The sequence below is a fragment of the Muscardinus avellanarius genome, assembly GCF_963383645.1.
Source record: "Muscardinus avellanarius genome assembly, chromosome: X".
In the NCBI taxonomy this organism is placed as follows: domain Eukaryota; kingdom Metazoa; phylum Chordata; class Mammalia; order Rodentia; family Gliridae; genus Muscardinus; species Muscardinus avellanarius.
In genome coordinates, this window is record NC_137792.1 from 7,160,823 (window position 1) to 7,184,905 (window position 24,083).

Here is a 24,083-nt window from a genome sequence, read left to right on the forward strand (position 1 = left end):
CCAAAAAGTTTCATTGCTAACTTATCTATAAGTCAGATCAAAACCCAAAAATGCACACACATTCTCCTTGTCTTTTACAAAGAGCATAGAATATGGTGCTGGCATTAGGCCTGCTTTCCTTCCTTCCTTCCTTCCTTCCTTCCTTCCTTTCTTCCTTCACCCAGGGGCTTTCTACTTATGACCTACATTCCCAGCCCTTTTTATTTATTTTTTATTTTGAAACAGGGTCTCATTAAGTTGCTGAGGGCCTCACTAAGTTGCTGAGGCTAGCCTTGAACCTGTAATCCTCCTGTCTCCGCCTCCCAAATACTGGGATCAGAGGCAGGTGCCACTGTGCCCAGTTTTGAGCGTTTTCTTATTTCTTATCATCCTCCTCCTCCTCTCTCTTTCTTTCTTTTTCTAGCAAAATGAAACCCAAAGAAAACTCTTGAATTCTCTGTATTTGTTGCACAGAATGGATTTAGGGCAGTTTGTGAATAGGGAGCAGAGATCAGAATGAGGCACCTGGGAATCTCTTGAGTGGACACCTCACCAGGGGTGCCAGACAGCTTGGAGAAATTAATCTTATTGAAGCTATCCAGCAAGACAAGAATGATGACTGACCATTTACATACCGGGCAGCCTTCCCGTCTAAGTAGGCAGCCTGGATTTATTCCCAGTTGTCAGGAACCCCAGAGAAGGCGATTGTCATCCAATTTGCTATGCACAACTGTTCAGATCACTCAGACAGCCATCTCAGTTTCTTTTTGGCTGAAGGCAAGAGGACAGATGATCAAAGATCAAAATGGGTATATGTGATGACCTCTACTCTGTCCCAAATGGAATTATCCTGATGATGATGATGATGATGATGATGATGATGATGATGGTCCCTAAGGGTTATGAGCTTCCTTGGATAGATTCAAATTTGATGCCTGGATACCCCAAACTCTTAGAGATAAGCCAGCTCTAAAGAAACAAGGGCTAATGCTAGAAAAGAAAATGGGTGTGTTGTTACCAATGATGCAGTGGGACACTCAGGGAACATACCTGCTCCTGACACTGCTGAGGCAAGAGCTTTCCAATAAGGATAAGGCAATTAGAAGTTCTGTGCTTGGATTTCTTCGGCGACCCAATAATTGCATGACTTATGTGTCCCAAGTGAGTGATATTAAGTTGGTCACTTAAGCAAATCTTATTTATTTAGTATACTGGGGTTTTAACCCAAGGCATTCTATCACCAAGATATACTCCTGTTCCTTTTTATATTTTATTTTGAAACAGGGTCTCACTAAACTGCTGAGGGCCTCGCTAGATTACTGAGGCTTACCTCCAACCTGCCAACCTCCTCTCTCAGCTTCCCAAGTATTGGGATTACAGGCATCTGCCACCACACCCAGCTGCATATTTTATTTTGAAGCAGGAACTCACTAGATTGCTGAGAGTCCCACTAGGTTGCCTCAGCCTTTATACTTGCTGGGATTACAGGTGTGTGCCACCATGCCTGACTTAGATGTGATCCTCACTATTAGCTCATTCTGTTCTCTTATTATTATTTTTTGTGGTACTGGGGGTAGAACCCAGGGGCTTTTTTTTTATCTCTGGGCTACACTCCCAGACCTATTTTATATTTTATTTGGAAACAAGATCTCACTAAGTTGCTGAGAGCCTCACTAAGTCGCTGAGGCTGGCTTTGAACCTGAGCCATCCTCCTGTCTCAGCCTCCCAAGCGCAGGGATTACAAGCCTGTACCACCACGCCCGGCTCATTCTGTTCTCTTCTAATGTCACCTTCTTACAAAGGCCTCCCTTCTGCCTCCCTCTCAACCAAGGGTAGGGGTACAAAAATAATATCAGCTATGCATGTCCTGCTCCAGGTCATTCAGCCAAGGAGAAGAAACAACATATTAGAGTTTAGGAAACTAAGGCTCAGAGAAGTAATTTGATTGTGACCCCACTGTAATTAGCAGCAAATTGAGGCCTGAAGGCTGGTCTCCATCAATCCAGGCCTCCATGCTGCAGAAAGAAAGATGCCCCTGCTGAAAAATGTCCCTACCTGCCCTAGAGCTTCCCAGGCCTCCCTTTGCATTCTGCAGTGTATGTGTGTCCCCAAGATCACAGGGAGGCCAGTGCTTGGCCTGGGGTTAGGGGTAGATGGTCTCATCACTAACCTGCCTCGAAGATTCATTTTAGTGAATGACCTCCCACAAGCCAGCAATTAGCCAACTCATTAACAGATCCCCCACAAGAGAACAGGCTCTGCTTCATTCTGAAGTATGTCACAAATTATTAAAATATCCTACCATGTATATAAATAGAATTACAGGTAAAGGAATAAAGATAGGCCTAGCACAATTTATCTATTGTAGGGTCTCTGCATTAGAATCTGCAAAGCGGCCATTTTTATGTAACCCCCAATTTATTATGGGCATATACAACAGACAATCCAAATGACTACCTTGTAAAAGCCGCAGTAAAACAGGCACTCAGTTCCTTAGTAGACAAAAAGCAGACTGCTAGTTGACTCTCAACATGTACTTTTCTTTTCTTCTATGATAAGGGCATGTCCAGTCTTTATTTGATTCATGGCCACCAATTTGATTCATGGACACCCAGAGTAAAGACTATGGATGCAGATTTCTTTAGAGCTCCGTTCTGTGGCCATGTGATTAAATTCTGCCCAGTAAGGCAAAAAAAAAAAAAGAGAGAGAAAGAAATTATATGCCTTAAAAGAGAGAAAGAGAAAGGCTGTACCCTCTTCTCTCCGTTTCTTTTTCTCTTTTCAGGCAGACACAGGTAACAAGCGAAGGCAGCAGAGCAACCTGAAAAGGAACCTGAGTTCCTAACTGGGAAGGCTGGGGATCAACTATGGAGTCCTGCTACAGATTGCTGGATCAGTATCTTAGCCATTGCACATAACAATGCCAAAATGATTAACCAGAGAATTTGTGATGTTAATGGAATTAAAAGAAAAGTTGCAGCTGGGCCTGGTGGCACGTGCCTGTAATCCCAGTACTTGGGAGGCTGAGACAGGAGGATGGCAGATTCAAAGTCAGCCAAGGGAACTTAGGAAGACTCTCTGAGAGTGGACCTTAAGGTAGAATGGTCCTGGGTTCAATCTCCAGTACCAAAAAAAGGGAAAATTTCATTTCACTTTTTTGAACGGAGGCATAGAATTCATGGAAATGTGCAAAATTCTGAAGTGAACCAGAGCCTGATGAAATGTTCCATATGTATGTGCTTATGAAACTATCATTCAGTGAAGCTATCAAGAAGGGATGAGCAAACTACTGCCCACAGACAGACAAAATCCAAGCTATTTTTGTAAATGGAGCTTAAATGGAGCACAGTCGTGCCGACTTGTTTATGGTCTGTTGATTTCTGCCTTTGCACCCCCATCTCAGAGCTGAGTTGTGACAGAGACAGCATGCTTGTTGAACTTCTAATTTTTATCCTCTGGCCCTTTACAGAGAAAGCTTGCTGACCTCTGTTATAGAACATTCTGGAACATTCTGGAACACCCTAGAAGGGTCCTTTAGGCCCTAAAAATGAGTTTTACCCATCAAATCAAAGCAAGGCTGATTATAGGGAGAGGACTATGTGAGACAGACCGCATATGCCTTGCAAGCTTTAACTTGCTGTTGATTTTCTCCCCGTCATACAGGCTGGATTTTCCAGTCTTCCTTGATTTTTTTCTTCATCTCTTTAGAGCAATCAAGCGTCTAACAGTTTTAACTCATCAACAAGCATCTTGCCAATGGATTGAAGAGCTATTTTTAAGATGGTCGCACAAGAGTGACTAAGAATTACATTTCTATGAACAGGATGGAGAGGAATTCAGATTTTCTAGGCAGTCACCGTCCTTCATTTGGTCTGTAAGTTTGCGTTGAGATCCCACTGTGGCCCCTGTTTGGATATTCAGTGTCTTCCAGGACATGGCAAATAAGAAAGGAGGCTGGAATTTCATGAGTTTTCCTTGACCCCATTTCTTAATTTATTTCTTTTTTATTTTTCATTATTGGTGCATTATATTCATACATCTTAATGAGGTACAAGATGGCAGAGGCATACCTGCACGTATCACTCATTTAGCCCTTCCCCAATCCCCACCCCATTCCCTCCCCCTGCCTCCTCTCACATTTGACTTAGTGATTGACTTTGGTACGTTTATGAATGCACATATGTACATTAGAGAATTTCCCCCTCCCATCCCCCTCAGTTAGGTCATCTTATTTGCTAATCTCTGGCTTCTCCTTCCTGGTATAAAGTTCCTCCTATGACCCTTTTTCTCCCCAGTTTCTACATAGAGAGAGAATCCAATTTTTTTACTTTTTGTGACTGACTAATCTCAGCATAATGTTCTCTAGTTCCATCCATTTCCCTGCAATTGACATAATTTTGTTCCTTTTTGGTGGCACTGAGGTTCCTGGAAGCCCTTCTACCTCCGGGATACACTCCCAGACCTATTTCATATTTTATTTGGAAATAGGGTCTCTTAAGCCATCGCGGCTGGCTTCGAATCTGCGCCATCCTCCTGTCTCCACCTCCCAAGCGAGGGGATTACAAGCGTGCGCCACCACGCCCGGCGTAATTTAGTTCCTTTTTATGACTGAATAAAATTCTATAGTGTATCTATCTTAATTTTTTTATTCATTTGACTTTCCAGTTAACTGCATATCCATTTGTGTGGGAGTGGGGATTGATGGGGTACTGGGGATTGAACCTGGGGCATTCTACCTTTGAGCTATATCCCCAGGCTGATTTTATGTATTTTTTTTTAATTTTGAAATAGGGTCTCACTGAATTGTTGAAGCTGGCCTTGAATCTGCCATCCTCCTGTCTCAGCCTTCTGAGTACTGGGATGACAGGCGTGTGCCATGGTGCCCAGCTCCTTCCTTCAAATCCTTTTTTCATGCCATTTGAATGTCTTTTCACCTTTGGCCTGCTCTTTGACATTGGTAAGTTCTCTAAGATACCTGCCTTCTTGACAATGTGAGGAAAAAGCCAAATTAATCAACCCAACAGCTGAATGGCACCTGTTCTTTTGCACTTTGGAGAAGATAAAATTGCAATAACTAAGTCAGGAAGCCATTTAAGGAATGTGCTTCTCCAGGCACAGAGGTGCCTGCCTGTAATCCCAGAACTTGGGAAACTGAGACAGGAAGATCGCTGGTTCCAGGCCAAAGACTGGTTCTGGCAAGACTCTAAGACACTGCGAAGAAGAAGAAGAAGAAGAAGAAGAAGAAGAAGAAGAAGAAGAAGGAGGAGGAGGAGGAGGAGGAGGAGGAGGAGGAGGAGGAGGAGGAGGAGGAGGAGGAGGAGGAGGAGGAGGGGAAGGAGGAGGAGGAGGAGAAGGAGGAGAAGGAGGAGAAGGAGGAGAAGGAGAAGAAGGAAAGAAAGTTAGGGATGTGACTCAAAGGTAGAAACACCCCCTGGGTTTGATCCCCAGTACTACACACAAAAAATACATATGATTTTAGAAAGAGTTGAAGAAGTTCAGCCTACCAATACATTTAGAGCCCAGAATTCATCTTACTATGGTTTCCAAAGCCCACTTCATAGGTGATGGGATTTTCCTTAATATGTCTCTTGAGTTTGTATGGGCTTGATAAAATCTATAGTACATACTTACATTCTCAACAGGCCGTACCAAGATGTCAAGTTATCTGTCACCTGCCATCTACCATCTGAACAGATTTAGGGCAAAAGTTTTAGGAAGGGCTAGTGTATATAGGAAAACCTTTTGAAAGTCTAAATTGAAAGGACTTAGGACACCACCACTGCCCAGGCACGTTCATCTCTGGTTGGCAGATGATGTCAGTAGAAAGAAGAGAATAGCAGGCAGTCCAAGAGGAGAGAAGGGTGGAGGAAAATAGTTCTTAGATGTCGTCTATGCAGATCAAAGTAAGGGTTCTAAGGCAATGATGATGAATATGTTCCCTGCTCTGATTGACAACTTTCACCACCAAACCTGGCAGATGAAAGACATTTCAACCCCAATCCACCCTCCTCTGGATTTAGGGATGAGTCACCAAAGCAATCCTCACGTTTCTCCAGGCCTAGAGCAGGAGACTTTCCAAAAAAGGCTATGGTTTTTCTGTTTCCTTGGCTCCCTTCACACAGAGCCCAGACATGACCACATGCAGGGACAGGCAGGAACCCATTGCCTTATTTGGGAAGGCCGTGGCTCTCTTTGTCAGGGGAATAGGGGAAGGCAGGGGAGTCCAGATCAAAACCACAATAGCTGACAAAAATAGAGGGTCAGATCGAGGAAGTGGCATTTTATCTAGAATAAATATAGAAAACTGCCTGATCCCAAGGAAAAGAGATTTCCATATTCATTGCTTTCTTAAAGGTCTCCTAGAAAAATATTTAGAGTCTTCCATTTTTCTGTAATGATGTCTCCCATCTTCCTTCTGGCCCTGAATGCTGACTGTCTGCTTTTTGCAGCTGCCGCTGGGACAGCATGTCTTCTGAGGGAGGTTTTGTGGGTTGCATTCATCCATAATTCTCCTCTAGCATGACCCAGACATGTGCTCTAAGGTGCTGACCGTGGCCTGCTGAAGGCAGGGGCAGTGCCAGCCCCACACAAGGAGATTGCACGATGATAAAGAAGGGTACAGGTGTGAATGTTCTGGATCCCTCGCTTCCTGTCTGCTTTCCAATGGGGGAATCTAAGTGGGGGCTTGGATGAGCCCAGCACACACTTCAACCACCCCTTGGGCCTCTGCAGAGAAGCAAGACTTCCAGTCCTTTCTGGAACATTGAAAGCTGTACAGAAATCTCTCTCTCTCTCTCTCTCTCTCTCTCTCTCTCTCTCTCTCTCTCTCTCTCTCTCTCTCTCCCCCCTCCCTCCCTCCCTCTCTCTCTCTCTCTCTCTCTCTCTCTCTCTCTCTCCCTCCCTCCCTTTCTCCTTCTCTCTCTCTCCTCCCTGTTGGTACAGGAGGGGAATCATTCCTTTTATTGTGGGTTTCTCCAAATATAAGGTCATCCAGCTTGGAGAGAAAAAGAAAGTGGAGAAAGGGAGGGAGACCTTGAAACAGTGAGGGGTGTGTCCTCTCAAACTGGACCGCGTGTCTATTGTCAACCCCAGGAACCCAGGAAAACAAACAAAATCCTCCCTCCAATGGCTGTCGTGACAAAGAGAATAGCAGAGGAAAGGGTGCCCTCTGCTGTCACCTGCAATTTTGTTGTTGTCCTTGTTTAAATGTTCTAGTTCTGTGTAAAACAGGAAATATTCTCTGCATTAAATAGGGAAGCCACTTTGGAATTTTTATTGTTTTCACAATATCATGTTCTGTGTTCTGTGTTTGGTGAGAGGGACTTAAGGAATGGCACAAACAGCCAGTAAAATTTCATTTCCTGGTGTGCGCAGTGATAACACCCATAAGGCAGAGATGGACGATCACAGGTTCAAAGCCAGCCTCAGCAACTTGTCAAGACTCTCAGCAACTTAGCAAGACTCTGTTTCAAAATAAAATAAAATAGGGCTGTAAGTATAGCTCAGAGTTAGAAAGCCCCTGGGTTCAATCCTAACTGCCAATTTTTGTTTTTATTTCATGTGACTGCTGAGAAAGAATAGTGGCTTCTCAATTCTCAAGGAGGGGAGCCATGACCTTTATGTGTCCGGGACAGTCCGCCTAGAAATAAAACTATTTGAGGGGAGCAGGATCCTACTTAGGTGGCAACATAATCTGGCCCAAATCTCTATTTATTTCCCTGTCCTTTCCCAATAAAGCCAATTAGGACTTGTTATTATATATCTTTATTTGTTTCTTTGAGAAAGAAAAAACACAGTTCTGTCATGGGGAGATGAAATCCAATGGCTTTGCTCAAAAGTGTTGCATGAAGATAAGAATTTAAAATAAATACAAGTGCCCAACTCTGATGAAAGATCAGTTATATAACTAGATGCATTTCCTTGGGGCTATGTGGATTAACTGCAATATAAAATAATTGACCCAGACATTCATTGGCCTTACAGCTAATACAAATTCAGCCTACAAGAAAAATTTAAGCACAGTTATAATTAATGTTTTGCAGATGGAAATAACTACAAATGAAAGGCCACAAACCCCAGAGTTGTTAATGCTTCGAGATTTGTTTTCCGCCTCACTTGTATTTCTGTTTTTCTTTCCTATATTTTAGAAGGCTCTCAGAGATTATATAGCAATGCGCACGTTTCTTTCACTTGTTTGAGAAAAGGTGAATATTTGAGGTTCAATGAATGTTTTTTTTTAATGAACGGGAGAAAGGGACACGGGGGAGAAACTAGTCTTTTGTTAGTATCTGCTTTATCATTTTCTGAAAATGTCACACTTTAAAATTCATATGGTACAAGTTACCACATTCTTTTCAGCTGAATCTATCTCGCTATCAAAGGGTTATAGTTGGAGTTTATGCATATTTGATTTTTCTAAACATTTCTGATGGCAAACATATGAATCACTTGAACTCTTTTGGATGCAAATAATGGAATCCAACTTGTCTGAAGGAAGAAGGATGTGCTCAGGTTAACCAAGATTCAGGTCAGAAGCTGGGAGTGGTAGCACAAGCTTGTAATCCCAGTACTTGAGAGGCTGATACTGGAGGGTGAAGGTTCTTGGACAGCCTCAGCTACTTAGTGAGGACCTCCCCAAATTAGTGAGACCCTATTTAAAAATAAAGAATAAAAAATAGAGGTGGGAGTGTAGCTCAGAGGTAGAATGCCCCTGGGTTCCATCCCCAGTGTGTGTGTGTGTGTGTGTGTGTGTGTGTGTGTGTGTGTGTGTAGAAAGAGGTGCAAATATATCTCAGAGAAGACAGTAACCAAGCACCTTGAATCCATCAAAAACTTGGCCATCTGGCACTGCTACTAATTTCATTCGCTTCCTTTTTTAAGATGGACTTTGGTCTTACCAGTGCAAACTTTTCTGGTTCTTCACAAATAAAAACAGACCAGATAGTGGCCCAAAATTAAAATGGATGTTCCACTATTGTTTTCGAAGGCTGCTTTGCTATTTTTATTTATTTATTGGTACTAGGGATTGAACCCAGGAGTGTTCTATCTCTAAGTTACACCCTGTAGCCCCTTTTATTTTTTGTTTTGAAACAGGGTCTTGCTATATTGTTGGGGTTGGCTTCGAATTTGTGATCCTCCTGACCCAACCTCCCAAATTCTGGCATTACAGGCCTGTGCCACCATGTTGGGCTTGAAGTCTGTTTTGCAAGTGAATTCAGAAGTGATGGGTTGCACTAGGACGTCCCATCAAATGGATATGAACAACATTGAGATAGACCAGGGGTTCTCCTCCTGACACTGTGATATTTGAGATTTTGTTGTGGAAGTGACCCTTTGTACTATGAGATGTCAGCAGCCCACCTGGCACCTAGCTCTATTCATTAGTTCCCAGTGGCATCTCCAGTCCCTGACTGTAATAACCCAAAATGTCTCCAGAAATGGTCAAATGTCCCCTGATGGGCAAAAAGCACTTTGAGTTGAGAACCACGCATGTGGACAGTTTGCTAATTAATGAAATAGATCACTGTGCTTTTGAAATTATCCATTTCAAAATAGTCAGTTGAGAAGAGCTTCCTCCCAAAATTCATCCCCAACTTCCTGCTTCCTCTAGTCCCTTTTTATTTTTTGGTACTGGGGAATGAACCCATGGGTGTTCTACCTCTGAGCTCTACTTGTAGCCCTATTTTTATTTTTATTTTTATTTTGAAACAAGGTCTTACTGAGTTACTGGAAGTCTCACTAAGTTGCTGAGGCTGACCTCAAACCTCTGATGTTCTTGTCTCAGCCTCCTGAGTTACTGGGATCACAGCATGTCTGGCTCCTTCAGGCCCTTTGTGTTCCCTCTATTACCAGCAGTAAAAGTGAACATTGCTCCAGGGCAGTGATTCTCAACCAGAGGCAACTTTTCTTCCCAGGAGATATTTGACAGTGTCTGGAGACACTTCTGTTTGTGGATATGGGGAGTAGTAGCCAATTGCGATGGCACATGCTTATAATCCCAGTATTTGAGAGGTTGAGATAGGAGCATCACAGGCTCAAGGCTGACCTCAGCAACTTAGCAAGACCCTGTTACAAGACAAAAAATAAAAATAAAAAGGACTGGGTAGGTTGTAACTCCAGAGTTACTGCTAAACATCCTAAGATGTACAGTACAGCACCTTACATACACAATAAAGAATTATTGACGGGCATGGTGGCACACACTTGTAATCCCAGCATTTGGGAGACTGAGACAGGAGGATCTGGGTTTGCAAACAAGCTCGGCTACATAGTGAGATCCTTTGCAACTCAATGAGACCCTGTTTCAATATAAAGACTAAAAAATAGGGTTAGGGTGGAGCTCAGAGATAGAATGTCCCTGGGTTCCATCCCCAGTACCACACCAAAAAAAAAAAAAAAAGAATTATTGAGACCAAAATATTAGTAATTCTGAGATCGAGAAACTTTGATTTAAAACAACCATATTTATCAACTCTAAAATAAAGAAGCAGCTAGGCACATTGGCACACACCTATAGTCCCAGCACTTGGGAGGCTGAGAATGGAGGATTGCAAGTTTGAGGCCAGCCTCAGCAACTTAACAACTTAGGTCTTGGAGTGTAGCTTGGAGGTAGAATGCCCCTGGGTTCAATCTCCAGTACCAATAAGTAAGTAAATGGGTCAGTAAGTAAATAAATAAACAAATAAATAAATAAATAAATGAGAGTGAGAGAGGGAGGGAGAGAGAGAGAGATTTTAGGAGGACCTTTAATAATATATATCAGCAGTTCTCAATTAGGGGTGACTTTTGTCCTCCAGAGACATTATTTTTTTCCTAATTGAAGAGGTGGGTGGTCCTGGCATCTAATGTCTAGAAGCAAAGGAGGCTCCTAACCAACCTGTGCTACACCAGAGAGTCTGCAACAAAGAATAATCAAGTCCCAAACAGCAATAACGGCAGGGTGAAGAAGTCACACCCCGAGATCTCTTCTGTGGCCCTGGGCCCCTGGTCCTCCCACTGTCCTTTGGCTCTGTGCTTTGGCTCCCATACTCCACATCTGCCCTTCAGCTGCTGATCCAGCCTTGACCATCTTGACCTGATACAACTTGGGCACAGTGATAAGGGGGCCAGGAAGGAAGCTAGGCACCGAAGCCAGCCATAGCACAGATCAATACAAAAGGGCTCAGCCAGGTGAGAGGTAAGGGCCAAGGCAAGCCACCGTCACCGTCAATAGGACCGCCGACACGAATGGCCCTGCAAAGGACACTTCGCCCTGCTGAGTGTGGGGACGAGGTGGCTGGGAATCTGGAAGGTGATGACTCTTACTGTAAAATCAGGCTACTTTGGTAAAGTCCGACAATGGGTTTAAGTCAGACAGTTCCTGCTAATGAGCTCGGGGTGGGGGAAGAGCTAGATCCTGGAACACCATACAAGAGGGAGTGGGAGCCCCAATCCAAACTCTCCTAGCCTTCACTTTTACTTCTCCGAACTACTGGAAGTGAAGGCTGGTGGCACCACGCTTGACTCAACACAAAACATTTCATAAAAGAAGAATATCTGAGACAGAAGAGATCTCAGAGGAACCCTGGCAAGAGCCAAGAAGATCTCTCTCCCCTTTTTTCCAACTCTGGCATTTTTTTTTTCTTTGCAGTACTGGGGATGGGACCCAGGGGCATTCTACCTTTGAGCTCCACTCCCAACCCTATTTTTTATTCTTTATTTTGAAACAGGGTCGCACTGAGTTACAAAGTGCCTCACTAAATAGCGGAGGCTGTCTGCGAACCGTTATCCTCCTGTCTCAGCCTCCCGAATGCTGAGATTACAAGTGTGCGCCACCACACCCCGCTCCCAACACCCCCCCTTTAACCGCCGATAATAGTGATAATAGTTGGGCCTTGCATACAGGCCTCGTGGTCTCTCCCATTGATTCTTGCATACTCTGTTATAAAATCTCCAACAGAAATCACATCTCAAGTTCAAGCCAAAGAACCACGTTTGAACTCAGGACATTTGGGCAGGCTCAAGAACAGTGAAGGATCTGAGACTGGAGCCTACTAGAAAATTAATGAATTGGCCCGCCATAGTTTCATGGATACTGGCAAGAGACATGAGATTCCTGGGCCAAAGAGCACAGACTTTACTATACTGAGAACTGCAAGCAGCATGAGTTTCGCACTCATATAAGATCCTTCTTGCTCCCCAAGTCTCAGGAGGACTACACGGAGCAGACCAGGTAGATGCTGTCCCTGTACAATTGCATCACAACTGAGAAAGCCTGACTTTCGAGAACCCTGAGAGCTTTTATAATGGACAGTAAGCAAATATGCCTGACTTGTGCCTCGGAGAGAGAGAGATTATCTTTTTTTTTTTTTTTTTTTTTGGTGGTACTGGGGTTCCTGGAAGCCCTTCTACCTCCGGGCTACACTCCCAGACATATTTTTTATATTTTTATTTGGAAACAGGGTCTCTTAAGCCAGCGCGGCTGGCTTCGAACCTGTGCGAGCCTCCTGTCTCCGCCTCCCAAGCACGGGGATTACAAGCGTGTGCCACCATGCCCGGCTGAGATTATCTTTATTATACAAGCAAAAAATATATTACCCTTTTTCCTGGAGGTAGATGCTATCCCTATCGTTCCAAGGATGCTATACAAACATCCTTGTTTTAAATATGTTGGGACCAAAGGCTGTCTGTACTTGTGCTAGCAAGATAAAATTGGAGAGTTTCATAAAGAATTGTCTGCCAGCAGCTATTAACAAAGGTTCTGTGTTTATGTGTGTGTGTGTGTGTGTGTGTGTGTGTGTGTGTGTGTGATAATGGAGATGGAATCCAGGGGCTTTCTATACTCTATACTCCCAGACCTATTTTTATATTTTATTTGGAAACAGGTCTCACTAAGTTGCTGAGAGCCTCACTAAGTAGGTGAAGCTGGATTCAAACCTGTTCGATCCTCCTGTCTCAGCCTCCCAAGCGCGGGGATTACAAGTGTGCACCACCATGCCCGGCTACGGTTCTGTGTTTCTGTCTTATATCTATTGAGTGATGTTTTCTTTCTATCATTCCAAAGTAATAAATATTAAATTTGCTTCTTCACAAACTAGCACAGGGTGCACAGTTAGCAACCAATTATTTTGCTTGATTTCGGCTGTGCACTTCTACCAAAGATGAGCATTTCTTCTTTTAATAGCATATGACAGCAAATATCCTGAGGCTTGTCATCCTGACAGTCCTACCCAGGCTGGAAATTTCAGACCAGTACGTACTCTCCAACCATCAGTTCAAGTCCTCAGCTCCTCTCCCTGCAGTTGAATTGCTTAGCACCCAGGAAAAGCATGTGGAGCCAGTGCCATTGAAGGCCAGGAGATTATCAAGCTTGCTAGTGTTGAGATGGGCATGGGCATAGGAAAAGGAGCCCCAATAGCAACCAAAATACTGAAAGCAATTATTGTGAAAGCCTCATATCCTGAGCAGCTGAGCAAGACCCTGTCTAAAACTTAAATTTTTAAAAAGGGCTGGGTATGCAACTCTGTGGTAGAGCACCCCTGGGTTCAATCCCCAATCCTGGAAAAAAGGCATCATCCTAGTAACCAAATAATGACAGTAATGTGGCATCTGACGCCAACTGAATGCAACGCCTCATAACTACCTTTACAATCCAATAAACCATTTCTATCTTCTGTAATATTTGATGCCACCAGATGTCATGAGAACAAACAGAGTAAAAGATGGCTATTAAAGGAAACACGGATGTGTCTATTTGCTTAATGCCTGACTATAAGCAAAGGAAAACAAAACCGTACACATAATTTGACACTGACAACAAAATGGCAGCAGCGTATCTTTATTCAAAATAAACATTACCAGCCGTTGCAAAACATGCATATGCTTACTATCCCCACTTGCTGAAGAGACTACCATGCACACATTGTGTGAGCATACAACTGCGGATGGCAAGCGGCTGCTCACATCTGTCCAGAGAATGAACCTCGCTCCTCTCCTCTTTATTGGGGTGACTTGCTTCCTGGAGGCTCTTCTTCCAGCCACTACCCAATCATGGTCCACGTCAATGCCACATTAAACGCATTCATCTTTACCAGGCATATTATTAACCCAGTGTGGACTTTGTAACTGAGTGGTCATTGACAGGTCTAGACAGTGGCTCTTTTCACACGAATTTAGGTCCCAGAGACAGATACTTTACATATGATTTGTCTTTTCATGGTTATAATGTTCCTTTCAAAGATGCTATTATCTGTCCAGCGTGGCGGCGCATGCTTGTAATCCCAGCGCTTGGGAGGCTGAGAAAGGAGGATCACACAAGTTCAAAGCCAGCCTCAGCTACTGAGTCAGGCTCTCAGCAGCAAATATGCTACTATATGTCTTTGAAAGCCACCTAGAATAAGTTTTCAGATGAGGCAATGTGGAAGGAAGGAAGGAAAGAAGGAAGGAAGGAAGGAAGGAAGGAAGGCCCACCTGTAGGGAGCTATTGACCTAGTTAAGTAGACTATAATATTTTAAAATATCTAAGCTCAGGGGGGCATGGTGGTGCATACCTGTAATACCAGTACTTGAGGCTAAGACAGGGGAATCACAGGTTAAACTCTAGCCTTAGCAACTTAGCAAGATCCTGTTTCAAAATAAAAATTTTAAATGGGCTGAGGATGTAGCTTGGAGGTAAAATGCCCCTGGGTTCCATCCCTAGTATGTATGTGTGTGTATTTGTGTGTGTGTGTGTGTGTGTGTGTGTGTGTGTGTATGCATAATACTATCATATATATGTATATACTTGAGAGAGCTAATATATGCATATAGATATATAAATTGATTGATATAGATATATTAACTACACCCCCCAGCTTTTTTCATTTTTTTAAATATTTTAAGACAGGGTCTCCCTAAATTGCTAAGGCTGGCCTCAAACCCATAACCCTGCTGTCTCAGTCCCCCAATTACTGAGATTATAGGTGTGTACCATCACACCTAGCTACTATGCCATTTTATATAAAGGACTTGTGCATCCACAGATTTTGGTATCCAAGAGGGTATCCTGGAATTGATCCTCTGAGGACACCAAGGGACTATTATATGCCAGAAGAGAACTAAAAAAAACTGGGGTGAGGGTGGGAATAGCAGTATCCAGTCCTCATGAGGGCTCATTCAGCCCCCTACCTCCAAAGCAGAAATTGCCTTGGCAAGAGGACCTCTGCTGTAGGCCATACACCCAGAACAGAGTGGTTCCTATTGATATTTTGAAAACATTTTCTGATTAGGTCAAACTAATGGTTTTCAAACAGAGAGGAGGGCACAATTTTATACCCTGAAGGTCATCTGGTAATATCTGTCAATAATGCCAAGGTTGAGAAAAGCTGGTCAAAAGCAACCACAGTCACCAAGGAAAGGCATAAGTACAAAAGAGTAAACTTTTTTATTTTTTTGCAGTACTGGGGATGGAACCCAGGGGCCTTCTACCCCCCAGCTACACTTTCAGCTCTATTCTTTATTCTTTATTTTGAAACAGGGTCTCACTGAGCTGCGAAGGACCTTGCTAAGTAGCTGAGGCTGTCCTTGACCCGCGATCCTCCAGTTTCTGCCTCGGAATGCTGGGAATACAAGCGTGCACCACCACGCCCAGCCTCAGAGCAATCTTTTCTTGCAATTGCACATTACTTGGTGTGTCCCAGGGCCTGAAGTCTAGAATGATGGCTGCTTTCTGCAGTATTCGGGGACCAGTTGCACTCTTCTCTTTCAAGCCGATGTTGACTAAGACTCCCCCGCTTCTCAATCTTCCTTGCCAACTGTGTTTTTGTCTAGGAAATCAGAGAGAACAATACAACTCTAAAGGTTCCCTAAAGTCCTCCTGCAAGATTAATGGCCCTTGACATTTTCATAATCGAGCCCTCTTTATAAATGTATAAATACCTAGCAACACAGCAATGTCAACATCCTCAATTTTTTTGAATTGTGGAGGCCTGCTTTGTGATCCTAGCCAGGAAAAATAAATTTAAAAAGCTTTCCCATTTGGAGATAAAAAGCACTTGAACCATTTTGGTCTTCGGGGGTGGTTCTCAAAGTGCGGTCTATGGGCCAGCAGAATCAGCACTAACTGGGAGCTTGTCAGAAGTGCACATCCTCAGGCCCCACTCCTGACCTTCCTTTGAGTATCAGAAACTCTGGGAGTGTGGCCTAGCCATTTGCATTTAAACAGGATTTCTAGGTGACCCTCAACAACAGGAGCCTTTGAAAGCCACCTGTCTAGAACTAGAGGCCTGAGGTATAATATAAAATTATATATAAATAGAATAAAATTATATATGCATATAATTTTATATAATATAATACAAAATTATATATAATCATATATAATATAACATTATATATATATTATATATAATTTTTTTGCAGTACTGGGGATGGAACCCAAGGCCATTCTACCTCTGAGCTACACCCCCAGTCCTATTTTTTTCTTCTTTTTTTTTTGAAACAGTTTCTCACCGAGTTGCAAAGGGCCTCACTAAGTAGCTTTCTACATCTAATACACTCCCAGCCCTATTTTATTTTTTTTATTTATTTTTTTTTGGCTTTTATAAAGGGTTTAATGCTATTTGAAAAGAAAGATCCATTAAATGAATTTAAAGTTTTCAATTTATGGAAATGGCTGATGTTAACTATTTTGCAGCACCTCTTTGTAGTGTTGTTAGGATTACTGACAAAAAAAAGCAAAACAAAAACTCCCTTCCCTCTACATTAGCCATCTTGGTTTCTGAAACTTTCTAATGCAACATTTTTTACCTTAAAGGTAGCATGGTTTGAGTCAGCTGACATGTGTGAGGTCTTGAGTCTGTTAAGGAACAGGTAGATAGTACCTTGGGGTAACAGGAGTTGAAGACTGGCTAACTGACAATGCACTTGCCTTTGAACATCTCAAGTGGGAAACTTTACACTGGTGAGATGTACTGGAATTTCAGAACTTTTTATTGAAAACTGCACTGAACGCTAAATGTCCACCTTTACAATAAACAAATACAGTAACGGTAACTCACACTAAAACAAAACATTTCTGATAGCCATTATTTTTCTGTTTGGGACAGTTTAAAGTTTTTCTTTTGTCACAAAAACAGGAATGTACCTATACAAAGGCTCAAAATAGGCCATCTTTTCAAACAGAAAGGCAATGATTCACAAAAGACTATGAAGAGAACATGTAACTAGTTGATACAAATCTAATAGGATTTGTTAAAATCAGTCACATCTAATAACACCTCTGAAGTGTTCTTGTATAAAATATCACGTGAAGAAAAGAATTTATCAATGTCTAAAAAAGTGGGTTTGTTCATAGACAATCTGACAAGTTACCATAAAAAGTGTTTCCTGAGACATAAGGAAATGCAACATTATTCTTCTTGAACCCTTACAGTTCAAGACTTTCCACTCAATAAAATAGCTGAGGATCTGAAACTGAGAAAATATATCTGAGTACAAACAGCTTGTGAAACTTAATACTTTTTTTTCTTTTTTCTTTTTTTTTTGCATCATCAGAGGGTATTCCTGAACTCACAACCGACTTGCCCGCTCAGGACGCAGCTCAGACGTGAGACACTTCTCTGTACAGGAGCCTGTACCGTGTTCAGTCCTGTGCGTGCAGATGTCTAACACAGGCCAACAGTTTTCTCCCCATTCTGTAGTAATTTTAGCAAAGAGAGGTAACAAGCCCCTGTAGGCCAAAGGGACTAGAGTCATAGATGGGGATTTCCTCTTAATATTTTTTATTTTGATGTTTGGACTCTTGATGCAACATTCTAGGGCAAGGTGCTCAGATCTGCTGTGCCCAAGGGACTGAAAGGAAAAAGCTCTATTTATTCTTTGTGATTTGATGCACAGATGAAAAACTTAACACACAATAACAGAAGTTGGTCGTTAATAAATCACATCCCAGTCTTTCGGCGCTTCCATGAGCAGACGCCATCTTCAGTTGTCTAGCTCTTGTAGCTTTGACACTGCAACAGCAATGAGGCGTGTCCAGATCATTAAAAAGACGGCCAGAATTCCTTTTCTGAGTTCATCCATTCTTCGCTGTCTCTTGGTCCCAAGTTCGTCTGAATGATCACCTTTCAGCAATCTCTGCTATTGCTCGTTGGGGTGCTCTCGATTGTCCCCGTGTTTTGTGGGCTGGTTGGGAGAGGGAGCTTGGGAAGGGTGCGCCACTGTGGGGAGGTTGTGAGTCACCGGAATCCCTCCAGGGATGATCCCTTCCATGGCTGCAGGAAGTCCTCCTGGAGCCACGCCCACGATTCCTGGCGGATACCTGTATGTGGCACCATTAAGCTCAGGATGAATTGCTTGCTGGTCTATTACTGACCAAGGAGCTGATGTGACAAAGAATTCCTTGTTGACACAGTTTCTTAAGCTTTCTGGGATTCGACCTGTGATTGCGCGGCGGATCTCGGTGGCAGCTGCCTCCCGCATCTCTAATGAGGCCTGTTCACTGTACCAGGCTGTGTGTGGAGTGCAGATGAGATTTGGTGCATCTTTCAATGGACCCTGAGCAAAGCTAAAAGGCTCCGACTCGTGTACGTCCAGGGCTGCCCCTCGTATCCGGCCCTCTTTGAGGGCCTGGGCTAAGGCTTTCTCGTCCACCAGACCACCACGGGCTGCATTGACAAGGAACGCCCCCTGCCTCATCTGCTTAATAGTAAAGTCATTGATGAGGTGGTGGTTATGTTCGTTGAGATTGCAGTGCAAGGAGACACAGTCGCTCTGATACAGCAAGTCCTGCAGGGTGTAGACCCTCTGCACGCCCAGGGACCGTTCTATCCCATCCTGCAAGTAGGGGTCATAAAATATGACGCTGAATCCAAAGGCCTTGGCTCGAACAGCAACTGCCTGCCCCGTGCGACCAAAGCCGATGAGGCCCAGTGTCTCCCCGCGGATTCGAGCCGCTCCCGAGGCCACCTCACGGATCTGCTCCACGCTCTGTACCCGGGTGCCTTCCCGGAGCGCCTGGTAGAGCCACGTGTTCCGCCGGTACAGGTTGAGGATGTGGCAGATGGTGGAATCGGCCGTCTCTTCCACCGCCGCGGATGGGATGTTGCAGACAGCGATCCCCAGCTCGCCCGCGGCCTTGATGTCCACGTTGTCATAGCCACTACCAATCCGCACAATCACTCTCAGGGCCTTGAACTTCTCCAGGTCCTCCCTGGTGAGGGTGATGGTGTGGTACATCATGGCACCCACAGCCTCGTTTAACACCTTCTCATGGATCTCTTGTGTGGACTGTGCGTCACAGAAGGCCACGGTGGCCAGGTCCTTCAGGATGGGCATCTCCACAGTACAGTCTCTGCCGTCCAGCAGTGCCACCAGGGGGCGGGGGTGCAGGGGGCCGTTCATGATCTGGGGGCGGATACCTTCACAGATTCTGTCCAATCGCTGCCGCTTGACTTTGTGCTTATCCACAAGGGCCATTCTTTATCGAACTTTGCAACTCTCTGATTCAAAAGGCAAAGCGGTCCTCTAAGAACTTAGGGACTCGCGGGAGTCTGCGTGCATGACGCCACCATGAGCCCAGTATCGATCTGTCCAGACTCTACCGTTCACACGATGGGCCGTCCGTCTTTTCACGGGGACACAGCTTCATTGGTTCAAACCCCCTTAAGCTGGCGAGACCCTCGCGCCGCGGCGCAGGGCGCCCCCTCCGCGGCCCGCGCCCCCCTAGCGCCGCATGGCCCGCCCGCCGCCGCTCCCCTTATTTTTGTATTTTATTTTATGTGGCACTGGGGATTGAGCCCAGGAGTATTCTTCCTCTGAGCTATACCCCCCACCCCGGTTTAATTCTTATTTTGAAGCAGAGTCTCACTGAGTTGCTAAGGCTGGCCACAAACTTGTGACACTTTTCTCAGCCTCCCAAGTGTGTGATACCACACCCTGCATGTGTGTGAAGGGGTGGGAGAGAAAAACAGGGTCTTACTAAGTGGCTTAAGGATTCACTAAGTTGCTGAAGCCAGCCTCGAATCTGTAATTCTCCTGTCTCCGCCTCCCAATTACAGGGATTACAGGCATGTGCCACCATGCCAGACTGATTTTTTTTAATTTATGAACAAAGGGCCCCACATTTTCTTTTAGATGGAGCCCTGCAAATAAAGCAGCCAGCCCTTCCTTCCTTCTCTGGAGAAACTTGATTGTGCCCTGAGCGCCCTGCCCAAGTCTTGCTATCTACTAAGAACTCTGGATAAGCATGAGAACATATTTTTCAAATAAAAAACGGAAAAAACAACAAAGATGTCTTAATTTTCTGGCACTTTCCAAAATGAAGGTGTCTTTTCCCAGATAAGACCTCTGGAACAATCACCTGAAGGCAACACAGGGCAATTGACTATGTATTATGAATAACTCAAATGTCTGTTTCTACAGTCCTATCTGAATACACTGTGGTGAGTGCATTATTCATGGTAGTCACTGAATGAAGGTGGTGGATTTATGTTACATTGGGCTTAAGATAGATTTATGTATTGCAGGAATAATGCAAGCAAGTTTACCAATCAGTTCATCTATGATGATCCTATTTCTATAAAACTGGCGATTTTAAAGTATTAAAACATTTGAACCGGTACACAATGCAGTATAACCCAGGGGAGGGGTATTGTGAGTTTTGCTTTATTTACAGTACCTGTAATACCTTTGTTTAGAGTATAGTACTGTTTACAGTAATGATTTCTTTTCAATCATCATTAGAATTTTTGTCACATTATATTTAATTATTGCATATATCCTAGAATAAGTTAATATGGTAACAAAATAATGTAGGGTAAATATTAAAAAGGACTTCTGATGTTCATGTTTGCTTCTATAACTTTTATAAACACAAATAGTTCAAAACCTCAAAAAAAAAAATGAAGGTGTCTGAATTCTTGCCACCAGATGTCACTCTTACTGCATAAAAGGGGGGTTTTAACCAGGCCAGCACAGGCTTGAGGATTTTTGAGCCTTTAAGGCGACAAGGCTTCTGGAGTTAAGTGTAAAGATTTATCATCATTATTGTTATGATTGTTGCTATTATTGTTATGTGGTTTTGGGAATTGAGCCAGGAGTGCGCTCCCTCTGAACTACACCCCCAGTCCTTTTGATTTTTTATTTGAAACTGTATCTCACTAAGTTACCATGCACTGGCTTCTAACCTGAGATCCTCCTGTCTCCCTTCCCCGAGTACTGGGATTACAGGTGTGGACCACCACACCTGGCAGCAAATTTTATTATGACACTTTGCTGTCTTCTGATGAGGATTCTAGTCACAATGAAGGGAAATCTAAGTGGAAAATGGACAAAGAATAATTTTACTAAGGTATAGACTCAGTGAAATAAGAAATGAATGATGCAACTAAGTGTAATTTATTCGGATGGGTTGATGTGTCATTTTAACACAGCCCCATCCTCTCAAGCTGTGGGTGACACAGGACAGAGTGAGTATATTTTCTCATTGTATGCTCTGTTGTCTTGATGGGCTGAATGTGTTGCTGAATAAAGCATCCAAGGTTAAAATCAAGCAGAGAATCAATGACTTTTATTCCGGGACTCATTGTGAAAAGGCAGACTGAATCTAAGATTTCCCTTGGATGTGTTTTCTAATTTGCTGGACGTCCCCAGCCAAACATATATTCCTAGTTGGAGCCATATCATCCCTGAGTAAATAGACAGTAATGAAGTAAGATGAATAGGTTGCCAGGAAAACTGTCAGTTGCTAAGACCAAGCTCCATTCTTAGGTAATAGGATCAGTCTTTTCAATATGAAAATGTCACTGGTACTAAAGTAACAATTCATCATAGGAAGACAGTCAAATAGCCTTTGCAGTCTCCCAAACGAGTTATTTTCAGTGGTGAAAGATTAGAGAGCATTCTTTCAAATTTCACTGGAATTCATTAGTATGTATAATACTGCAAGCTCAGCAAAATCACAGTGCACATTGCAAATATACCTGAAAACAGTCATGAATTAAAATGATAGTAATGCCTGGGTTTCATTAAAGCAAATGAACTTGGTTAGGATACCACAGTCCAACAATCTCTGAGTCAACAACCTGGGAAGTTAGCCTTCCAAGTGTCTGGTCTGGGACAAGTTATCCATGATGTATGTGAAATAGGCACATTAAATTTTGCTGATTTATTTTGATAATGGAAAATAAGCCTAAGGGTGTTGATAGCTGAGCTACACTCCCAACCCTTCTTATCTTTTTTACTTTGAAACAGGGTCTCAGGAGGTTGCTGAGGCTCTTGCTAAATTGCTGTGGCTATCCTCGACCCTGTGATCCTCCTATCTCAGCCTCCCAAGGACTGAGATTCCAGTCATTGCCACTGCCCTCAGCTTACCATATATTGTTTTGTCAAAGCCAAACAAATTAATTATGCTTAGAAGAAGATGCTCACCACGGAAATATATTACATCATTAAAAGATGGGAGACCAACAAAAGTAGAGTAGCTTTATTAAAATGGATGGCAGGCATCAATTTGTGCAACCAAGGAGTGGACTGAGGGAGCAGAGCATCTCCCAAGTAGGCTGTCTGAGGACCTTCACTTCTATCGCTCGGCAGCCATATCCATAACCCCACTCTGAATCTGACCCAGACAACCACTGCTCCCCACAGCCTCTTAGATCCCCACATACCTCCTATTCTGGCCCACTTACACACACAGACGGTCTTTTTATTCTTATGGAGATTCTTCTGTTGTCTTGCAGTCTGAAAGCCCAGACTTGATTTTTCCACCAGAGTAGATTGCATGGCCACATAGAATATTCTCTCATCAACTGCCTTGTACCACTTCCCTGTTTACCACCAAATGCCATCCATGAAATTCCAAACCAGGATCACTGCCTTTGCACTTTTCCACCTGCTGAAGGTAATTCCACTCCCTGTGGTAGGGCATGTTGGGGCAATCAAAAATCGTGGGCTTTATCCATAGCTGGGCCTTCAGAAGTGATGAAAACCTTCTTGTCTGTGCTTTGTCAGCTTCTTCAGTCATCTCCCCAAACTCTGCTCTATCCCCACACCCTACCACTTTAAGCAGATGTTTCATTTCCTGGCCTCCAAGATCTGGAGTCAGCAATCCCCAGTCCATGGGTCAAATCCAGTCCCTTCGATGTTTTCATGAACGTCTGTTGGAACACAGCCACGCCCATTCATTCACTTTTCCTCTGTGGCTGCCTTTGTCCTCCACTAGGAAGGCTAAGTAGTTGTGATGGAAATCCTGTGGACAGAAAATATTTACTATCTGGCTCTGGCTTGAAAACCTTTACCCCCTCCTTCCTGTTCCAGAACAATAAAAGGCCATTAGGGATTGTGTTCTGTTTTCTCCCTTCTAAATCATCAACTAATTAGGATCTGAGTCTCTCCTTAGCTACTCCCACCAGTCCCAGGTAATTTTATCAGTTGGTAGTTTAGGCCTGTAATCTCAGTACTTAGGGGTCTGAGACAGGAGGATTGCAGGTTTGAGGTCAGCCTTAGCAATTTAGAAAGACTCAAAGTAACTTAGCAAGATGTTATTTCAACATATATATATGAGCTGGGATATAGCGCTCTCTCTCTTTCTCTCTCTCTCTCTCTCTCTCTCTCTCTCTCTCTCTCACACACACACACACACACACACACACACACACACACACACACCAGTAGCCCTTCTATAATTTTAAAAAATTATAGCCCTTAAATAATTTTGTAAAAGATTCTCCAGTTCTTAGCAAAATAGAACCTAACATTTCTGGGAATCACTTACTTGAATAATGGAGCAACACAGAAAAAAAGATAAATGCCCAAGCCGGGTGTGGTGGCACACGCTTGTAATCCCCGCACTTGGGAGGCTGAGACAGGAGGATCACTCAGGTTCGAAGCCAGCCTCAGCTACTGAGTGAGGCTCTCAGCAACTTAGTGAGACCCTGTTTCCAGATAAAATATAAAATAGGTCTGGGAGTATAGCCTGGAGGTAGAAAGCCCCTGGGTTCCACCTCCAGTACCACACACACACAAAAAAAGATAAATGCCCAGGAAACCTTACCTGACTGATACTGTCCCCACAGATAGGTGTCATTGTGCCAGAAAAGCAATGTCAGAAGGAGCCTTAAACGTATGCAAGGGGAGAGGGAGAAGGA

At 43.5% G+C, this 24,083-nt stretch overlaps 1 protein-coding gene across 1 annotated transcript; it reads right to left on the reverse strand.

Annotated features, from left to right (window-relative positions):
* Positions 1 to 18,075: 18,075 nt before the first annotated feature.
* Positions 18,076 to 19,413, reverse strand: LOC308279359 (C-terminal-binding protein 2; the record flags this gene model as incomplete). The annotated part of the gene is made up of 1 exon (XM_080719428.1): positions 18,076 to 19,413. One exon carries the CDS (start codon positions 19,411 to 19,413, stop codon positions 18,076 to 18,078), a length of 1,338 nt encoding a protein of 445 aa, XP_080575554.1.
* Positions 19,414 to 24,083: the final 4,670 nt, after the last annotated feature.